The sequence below is a fragment of the Lynx rufus genome, unplaced genomic scaffold, assembly GCF_022079265.1.
Source record: "Lynx rufus isolate CCGP_SWC_20201006 ecotype Redwood Valley unplaced genomic scaffold, mLynRuf1.p SCAF_16, whole genome shotgun sequence".
Taxonomy (NCBI): Eukaryota; Metazoa; Chordata; class Mammalia; order Carnivora; family Felidae; genus Lynx; species Lynx rufus.
In genome coordinates, this window is record NW_025814830.1 from 3325625 (window position 1) to 3334958 (window position 9334).

Sequence of the window (9334 nt, forward strand, 5' to 3'; positions counted from 1 at the left end):
ATGGCAGGATCCCTTCTCTTGCCACTGCAGATCCTACTGTGGTCTCTAGCCCTGAGATCTGCTGCACAAGAAGGTGAGTGCTGAACTGGGAGGCCTGGCTTCACCCCTGGAGTCTCCCTCCATGCCCACTGACCCTTCCCAGGGCCCTCTCTCTCCAAGGACTCCCTGAGTCAGGACCCTCCCCCTGCAGCGGCTCCCGCCCAAGGAAAACAAGACTCTTCTGCCTCCTGCCCTATTTTTTCCTGCTTCCTTCTGACTCCTGGGGCCTCTGTGCCCTCCAGGCCATCTCCTGCACTCAGTGTCGCTCCCATAAGCTTCAGTGGTTGCCTCCAGACAAGATGCTTCTCCTGGGTTTCTGGGCAGACTCCCTCTGTCTCTCTCCACCGCCACGTCCTGCGTTCTCTGCGCTGTTCTCCATTTCCACCTCTGCATTCTCCTGTCTCCCTGTCTCTTTCCATCTTTCTCTCCAAAACCATCAGCTGCCTCTTCAGCCCCCTTGATGCTCGCTACCCACGTTTCCCTCCATGTCTCTATCCAGCCCAGGGTGACAAGAGTGGGGAGAAGATTATTGATGGAGTCCCATGTACAAGAGGCTCCCAACCCTGGCAGGTGGCCCTGCTCCGGGGCAATCAGCTTCACTGTGGAGGTGTGTTGCTCGACGAGCAGTGGGTGCTCACCGCTGCCCACTGCAAGATGAGGTATGTGGCAAGGACTGTGGAACCCACTCTCTGGGTCTCTGTCCCCCTTTCCCAGGGTCTCGGTCCCCCTCCTTCTGGGTCTCTCTCCTCCTCTCTTGGGGTCTCTGTCTGCTTCCCTTGAGGTCCCTGTGCCTTCTCCCAATGACAGAGTTTCTCTCTGAATGCCACTGTCTCGTCCCAGTGAGTACCAGGTGCACATGGGCAGTGATCAGCTGGGTGATAAGAGAGCCCAGAAGATCCGGGCCACACAGTCATTCCGCCACCCTGGCTACTCCACTCAGACCCATGTTAATGACCTCATGCTTGTGAAGCTGGATCACCAAGCCAGGCTGTCGTCGAGTGTGAGGAAAGTCAAGCTGTCCTCCCGCTGTGAACCCCCTGGGACCACATGCACCGTTTCTGGTTGGGGCACCACCACCAGCCCGGATGGTAAGGCTGTCTCAGGGACCCAAGAGCCCTGGCTCCTGACTCCTCCTCCCTCGGACCCCAGAGACAAGGAGTCAGGCCCATTTCATGACTTGAGGGTTGAGCCTCTAGCCCCATCTTCCTTCAGGGTCCAAGCACTCTGGGGGCCCCAGGTCCAGGCCTCTGACTGACCACCCCCTCTCTCCACCAGTGACCTTTCCATCGACGCTAATGTGCACAGATGTCAGACTCATCTCCTCCCAGGACTGCAAGAAGGTTTACAAGGACCTGCTGGGAAAGTCCATGCTGTGTGCTGGCATCCCCAACTCCAAGACCAATGCCTGCAACGTGAGACTCCACCTGTCCCCAGCCCTGGCTCCCCTGTCGTCCCCACAATACAGAATCTGTGCACCTGACCCTGGTGCCGAACCTTCCCTTGTACCCCATCCCACCCGAGGGCCAGTTTTCCTAGCTCTCTCTATCCTGTTCTCTGCTGGGGCAGTAGTGGGAGCCCAGGAGGCTGGCATGACCCTGGGGATGGGGCAGAACGGCAGTGGGAAAGATGATGTTGAGACAGGCAAGTGAGGCACTGGCTTCAGGCCCAAACTTCAAGTGGATGCCAAAATAAATCATATTCTACTAATGCAGTATTCTACAAAATTAGAATCCGTGCAGGGGCGCCTGGGTGGCTCAGTCGATTGAGCATCCGACTTCGGCTCAAGTCATGATCTTGCAGTTCGTGAGTTCGAGCCCCGCATCAGGCTCTGTGCTGACAGCTCAGAGCCTGGAGTCTGCTTCGGATTCTGTGTCTCCCTCTCTCTGCCCCTCCTCCATTCATGCTCTCTCTCTCTCTGTCTCAAAAATAAATAAACATTAAACAAATTAAATAAATAAATAAAATCCATACAAAAAGTCCATGATGAGCAAAATATCAGAATTTTCAGTAAAGAGCAATCAGTCTTACTGAACCACTCATTTGCCTCGGTCTCCAGTAATGATGCAGCATAGCACTGTACTGACCCTGTCTTTACCTAAAGTTGGGATACCGTGCTCAGCATGGACTTTTTCAAATTTTTTTTTCAACGTTTATTTATTTTTGGGACAGAGAGAGACAGAGCATGAACGGGGGAGGGGCAGAGAGAGAGGGAGACACAGAATCGGAAACAGGCTCCAGGCTCCGAGCCATCAGCCCAAAGCCTGACGCGGGGCTCGAACTCACGGACCGCGAGATCGTGACCTGGTTGAAGTCGGACGCTTAACCGACTGCGCCACCCAGGCGCCCCAGCATGGACTTTTTCATACCAAATTTGATTTTTTTTTTAACTATTGCATTACAATACTATTTAGGGCAATTATTGAGATTTTGTGCCCAGAGCTAATGTCTCCTCCACCTTATCCCGGTCCTACTTTTTAGGAAAGGAACTATCTCCCCTTCCTCTTTGTTCCTCCTTCTTCATCTTTTTATTTTTAATATTTATTTTATTTATTTTGAGGGAGAGAGAGAGAGAGAGAAAGCAGGGAAGGAGGAGAGAGAGAGGGAGAGAATCCCAAGCAGGCTCTGAGCCTGTGCCGACAGGCACAGGACATGGGGCCTGACCTCAGGAACCATGAGATCATAACCTGCGCCGAAATCAAGAGTTGGATGCTTAACTGACTGAGCCACCCAGGAACCCTGTTCATCATCTTTATAACCTCCTCTCTGTCTCTAAATGTCATCGCTTTCCATCCTCCTCTCTCTCTCTCTCCCTCCTTCTCTCTCTCTCTCTCTCTCTCTCTCTCTCTCGTCTGCCGCTGTCACTCTTTTTATTTACCTGTCTCTACCTGTGTTCATCTCTGCTTCACCCCCTACATTTCTTCCTCTCTGTCCCCCTCTTCCTTCTGCCTTCTTTCCACCCTTCTTTCTGTACCCCCACTCTCTTTGCCCACGTCGGTACAGTTTTCAGGGGAAGTGGGGTGGTGTGTGTTAGAGATGGGGGGGGATGAGACAAGGATGTATGTCCTAGAGAGTGACAGGGGGTGGGGCTTTTTCCCTAGTGAGGGCCGGCTTCATGAATATGCAAGTTGTGCAGTGGCACAGGGCTTCACTCCACACTCGGGAGAGTCCCGCACATGGTTTAACGCACTTCTGTTGTTGTCTTGAATCTCTTAATAATTTTTGAACAAGGGGGCTGCATATTCATTTTGCACTGCGGTCTGTGAATTATGTCATTGGCCCTGCCCCTGTTCCCCTTTCATGCTCAAGGGGCATGTATCCATTCTCTGGAGACGATGCTCCTTCTCCCTCTGGCTTGGCGAAGAAGAGTCCTTAACGAGGGGAAAGTAAGTGGGACTCTAACCTCTGGAAGCTCCCTCACCTCCCAGTGGTTGGTCCCATTGGCTGGGGCACAAGTCGATGTCTTCAGATAGCCGTTTGGTTCTCTCCAGGACAGCACTAATTTGTGCTCTCCCACTGGTCTCCAGAGACCATGAGTCTTTTCCCATTGGCCAGAGTGGAAGTTCATGGTCTGGCAGGACAGAGATGTGATAACTACACACTGTGGACATGTCTGTGGTGGTTGCTCTGAAACCAAAGCTAATCTGCTCTTTCTTCTCCAGGGTGACTCAGGGGGACCACTGATGTGCAAAGGTACCCTGCAAGGCCTGGTGTCCTGGGGAACTTTCCCTTGTGGCCAACCCAATGACCCAGGTGTCTATACCCAAGTCTGCAAGTACTTCAAGTGGATAAATGAGACCATGAGAAGGCATGGCTAATCTCTGCATACCTCCCATCTCTTCATCTATACTCCTGGAACAAGAAATTTACAGAAATAAGGACGTGATGAACTGTGGTCATTATTTGACCTTACCTTTCCTCAAAGACATATTACAACCTCAACAATATGCCATGTGTGTAAACCAATCAAATTAACAAAGGCCTAACACACAAAAACCTCAGTATTGGTAAAGACCAGCACTCTTAACCAGCGGAACTGTAAATCGTGCAATTTTCATGGAAGGCAGTTTGGCAAGGTGAATTGAGACCCTTAGTTACCACCGTTGACCCTGTGATTCTGGTTTAGAAAGATATTACCGAAAAAATAAACTAAAAATCCAACTGCGGAGCAAGGTTTGAATTCATCACAACAGTATCCTGGCAAAACAGTGGAAACACTGAACATGTCCCAAATCAGTGGATTGTTTAGATCAATAATAGGCCTGTTTGGGACAAGGATGTTAGGAAGCTGTTAAGGATAATAACTTTGCAGCATGCTAGTGTTATTCAAGAATGTTTGTGTTGTATGATGGAACATGAAAAAAGAGATACAAATATGTGTATGTGACTCTAGCCATGTGAAATGAAATAGTCACAGAATAAAATCCGAAAAGACATGTACTAACCTGCATTCAGTGGTAGTTACAGGGTGCCTCCTTCCTTCCATTTATTTTCTGTGGGTGTGCACTTTTGCAACATGCAAACAAAGGTGGAAAAGCTCTGAAGGTCTAAGGCTGGGGGAGAGGGACCCTTAAGAGAGGGAGACACATCTGATTTCGAGCCCTCGCCCTGCTCCCTGCCTAGTGACCTGTTTCTGTCCATTTCCCAGATTTTAGTTTTCCTCATCTGTAAAATGGGGGAGACAGAGAGATAGAGAGCAAGAAAAGGTCAAGAGGGAAGAAGGAAGGGCGGAGGAAAAAGAGAATAAGCCTACCTCATTGGGGTGGAAAGGACGTGAAAGTGTTCCTGAGTATTTCACAGGTGGCAAACCAGGAAAGAAGGAAGTTTTCGGGAAGGATAGGGCTGGCGGGGGGATGGGACACCTGAGTCCCCCAAGAGCCCACCCAAAGTGAGCAGCCAGCATCCCAGGTGCCAGAGGAAGATGGGGGAGGGAATTTGGGTTGGTGGGGTCCTATTCTCAAAGAAGGCAGGGGAGGGACCTCTGGAAGAGAGGAGGGAGGAGTCGCCTGTGACTCAGAGACTGGCCATGCCCCTGGCTTCATGCCATCCGAGGCTCTCTGGGCAATCACACCTCAGACGCTGCTGACAGAGGGATCCTCTCCAGCCCAAGGCTCACCCTCCTGCCTCCATGCCAGTTTCTCCCCCAGAATTCCGAGCCACTGTCCTCCAGATCCTTCCTCTCCCCATCTCATCTCCTTGGCAAGTCTCTCCTAGCCTCCAACTCCTCTACTCCTCCCCATATTGCAGAAATCATAGGAGTCCAGACCCCTCCTCAGACCTAAGCATCCCTGCCTCCAACACCTCTCCCCTCAGACCCAGGTGTCCCCTGGCCCCCCCTGCCTCTGTATCAGTGTCAAGTTTAAGTAAGGAACGTCAAGGGTTTCCAGCCACCATCCTCCATGAAGATCCATCAACTTCTCCTCTCCCAGGCAAGTCGCCCCAAATCAATATTCGATCTAAAGTTTAAAAAGTAATGAAACCTCGAAGTTGCACTAAATCAGCCTGGAGACACCTGGCCCTCCCTTTTGGCAGCTCCCATATACAAGTGTGGGGTTGGGTTCGTTTGCAATGACTTGAGATAGTGCTCTTGTTGGATTGTTTAAAAAATTACTTCCTTTCTTTTTGGACAGACAGCTCAGCATAGTAGACAAAGGCACTGACTCCAGAACCAGGCTTCTTGGATTCCAGCCCCTACAAGCTATTTGCACATGACTTCCCCATTCCTCTTCCTTCATCCTTGAAGTGAGAGAAATAACACCTATTTCCCAGGTCTGTTATGAAGATTAAATAAACTTAATATTCAGAAAGTGCTAGAACAGTGCCTAACATGGAATAAGCCGTCAGTTGAAGCCGTATTGGCTCTTATTGTCTGTAATTTCTGGCACTTTTTTCCTTGCTTACACTCTCAAAGTTTTCTTGTAACACGTTTTCTTTATTGAAGACTTTTGCAGAGCACGTCAATTTGGAGAAAAACATCTTGTACATAAGCATGCGTGGCACGCAGAGAGGGCAGAATCCTAAAGGTCACTGGCAGATGCCTGCAGTTGGGCACTTCATTATCTCTCTTCTAGAGGCTCTTAGAGGTGGAGCTCCACACCGCCTATCGCCTCCCTCCTTTCCCACGAGGCTCTCTCAACAACTCCCCCTAGCCCTCCCATCCCTTATTCCAGTAAGGTACACCCGGTGGGAGCACCAAAAGGTGGATCATGTCTACCGCCATGTTGGAAATTGAGTTCCAATCCAAAAGGCCCCACCATTTCCTGGGTGTTGGATGTTGAGTAATTAACTTCCTTCTCTGAGCCTCAGTTTCTTCTTTGTAAAATGGGAGTGGGTGTAATGAAGTCATTTAATCATTTGGTCAACATTTTCTGAGGCTTCCTCTGGGCCAGGTCCTGTGAGGGCACTTGGGACACAGGGGTGACTTAGCCTCAGTGCCTGCCCTCAAGGAGCTCATGATCCAGTGGGAGAGGGGGGTGATGTGGATTCAGATGCTTACGGTCCAAGGTGACCTGGGGGAGGCACCTGCTGTGGGAACCTAGGTGAGAGAGTGACTAACCCAAGTGCAGGGAGTGGAAGTTGGAAGGTGTTCAGGGAAGGCTTCCCGAAGGAGGTGATATCTAAGCAAAGACTTGAAAGACAAGTTGTGGCCAGGGGAAGGTGAGAAGAGCATTTGGAGAGGGAGAATAGCATGGGTGAGGGCCCAGAGGTGAGAGAGCAATCTTCATGGCTGGAGCACGAGACCCATGGGCAGAGCTGGGCTGTGCAATGTGGTGGTTTCTCACCACGGTGGCTCCTGACTTGTGAAGTGTGGCAAGTTTTAAATGAGATGCGCTGTAAGGGAAAGACACATCAGATTCCAAACACCGTGCAAAAAATAAGAAGGCAAACTATCTTTAAACATGTTCTTATTTCGATTTCACATGGCAATATTGGATGTATTGGGTTAAATGAAATATTAAAATGAACTTGTTTCTTTTTACTATTTATTTTAAATTTTTTTTAATTTTTAATTTTCTAAAAATTTTTCATATTTATTTATTTATTGAGAGAGAGAGAGAGAGAGAGAGAGCCCAAACAGGAGAGGGACAGAGTGAAAGGAGACACAGAATCTGAAGCAGGCTCCAGGCTCCAAGCTGTCAGCACAGAGCTTGACGTGGGGCTTGAAATTACGAACCACATGATCATGACCTGACCCGAAGCCGGACATTTCATTGAGCCACCCAGGTGCCCGTAATTAATTTTTTTTTATTTTAGAGAGAGAAAGCAAGCAGGAGAGAGGGACAGAAGGAGAGGGAAAGAGAGAGAGAGAGAACCTTAGGCTGACTCTATGTTCATCACGGAACCCAATGCAGGGCTCGATCCCACGACTCTGGGATCATGACCTGAGCCAAAATCAAGAGTTGGATGCTCAACTGGCTGAGCCACACCTAGATGTCCCTCTTTTTACTATTTAAAAAAAGAAGTGTGGTTATTAGAAAATTTAAAAGTGCACGTATACTTGGCATTATATTTCTGTTGACCAGTGTTGCCCTGGATGCTGAAGGGTCTCCCAACACCTGGCTGAGAGGCTGGGACTTTGTCCCAGGGATGATGGGACAGCCAGAGCAGGGCTATGAGCAGGAGAGGGGCAGGGTCAGCTCTGGGTGCAGGAAGACCCCTCTGGGGTCAAGGGAAGGATACAGAGAAGGGGGAAGAGCCCAGGGTGGTGCTCCAGGTGGGCGAGAAGCAGGTCTGAGCTGGGATCAGGGACATGGGGATAGAGAGGAGGGAGCCAACAGAGAGAGAAGGTGCTGGGCCGGGCTGTGAGAGATCCAGCCGGCTGTCAGGGAGGATGGCGGGTTCTGAGAAGATGCTGACTTCAGTGGGAACGTGGGTGTGAGGGGCCTGGAGGAGGTTGGGAGCATGGGAGCAGTCTGAGAGCACTTTGAATGCCAAATATTGACTTTCACCCCCCAGTGCCAGGCCCAAGCTGGTGCCGAGGTGGACATTTCTGATACCAGTTGTCCTCATGTCCAGTGATCGGCCCACAAGTCCCCATTTTCCTTCTCAGGCTCTGTGCTCATCACATCCATTTTTATTTCCCTCCCCGAGGCCACGCTCCTGCTCGTCAGCCCACATCCACCAGCCAGGTGCCCTGCTTCTCCTGACCCCAGGCCCGACTTTCAAGGCCCAGCTTCAAAGGCACCTCCTCAAATCCCCCTGGATCCCTCCAGCACCCGAGGCCCCCATTTCGCACTCCCACATCCCTCTCGCGTTTTCTTGCATCCTTGCTTATTTCCCAGCCTCTCCCTACACGTTGAATCTCATCGTAAACGCCCCCCCACCCCGTCTCCCTAAACTAACCCACATCTGGGCAAGGGCACAGGCTTCTCGTGGAAATGCAGGGGAAGCCGGGGGAGGATAAGCAGACAGAGATGTGGAGAGTGTCAACAGAGACTCAGAGAATAGGGAGAGAGACAGACAGAGATCCAGAGAAACAGATGGGGAAAGAGGCGGAGGAAACACAGGAAAACAGAGAGAAAGAGAGAGACGGATGTGGAGACACCCTCACCGTGGCCAGAGGGGACAGAGGTGGACAATGAGACATCAGAGGTGGGCAGACTTAAAGCAGGGGGACCAGGAGGGTCAGAGGTCCTCATATCCGGGCAGAGGTGGGTGGACAATCAAAGGACAGCAACAGGACTGTCAGACAGGGACAAAGGGAAGCTATTGACACAGCCGCCCGCCTGCCCGGAAGAGAGGTTGAGAAACGGAGCTTCTGGGAGCATGGCACTGGGTGTTGGGGGCGGACAAAGCCCGATTGTTCGAGGCCCCTTTCCCCACAGCGCCAGGGCCTGCGCCCCAGCCCAGGGCAGAGGCGGATGCCAGCTTGGTGACACATGCTTTCTCACTGGCTTGCTGATTACGGTGGGGACACGGAGGTCGTCAGCACCCACAGAGGGACTTACGGGCAGGTGCGTGAATCACCCCAACCCCACTGACCCACGCGGCCTGGTTTTCAGCACCTGAGGGCAGCAGGCCCAGAGGTGGTGGGATCCCTGCAGGCTGGGGGGGCACTGTTTGCTCCCCTGGGCATTGGTATTTGGGTCCCCAGACATCTTCTTGCTTAAGGACCTAGAAGTCTAGGGACTGAGGAAGACAAGTTCCCATCTTTCCTCCTTTAGGCTCAAAAGTGTGCATGCCTAGGCCCTTCTCCTGAAGGTCTAGAATTCTAGGGCCCCCTCCCCTCCTCCCTCAGAACCCAGAGTCTGACCCCCAGCCTCTCCTCCTTCAGACCCAGGAGTCCAGACCCCCAGCC

General features: G+C 51.3%; 1 protein-coding gene across 1 annotated transcript; it reads left to right on the forward strand.

Annotated features, from left to right (window-relative positions):
- On the forward strand, nt 1–3854 carry KLK7 (kallikrein related peptidase 7). The gene is made up of 5 exons (XM_047077547.1): nt 1–73; nt 539–698; nt 880–1127; nt 1315–1451; nt 3699–3854. The coding sequence occupies exons 1-5, from the start codon at nt 1–3 to the stop codon at nt 3852–3854; spliced, it is 774 nt and encodes a 257-aa protein (XP_046933503.1).
- The last annotated feature ends 5480 nt before the right edge of the window (nt 3855–9334 follow it).

Coding starts and splice junctions, on each gene's coding strand:
- KLK7 (XM_047077547.1), top strand. CDS start 1: ATGGCAGGATCCCTTCTCTTGCCACTGCAGATCCTACTGTGGTCTCTA. Junction 699..879: donor GCTGCCCACTGCAAGATGAG/GTATGTGGCAAG, acceptor GTCTCGTCCCAG/TGAGTACCAGGTGCACATGG. Junction 1,452..3,698: donor CCAAGACCAATGCCTGCAAC/GTGAGACTCCAC, acceptor TTTCTTCTCCAG/GGTGACTCAGGGGGACCACT.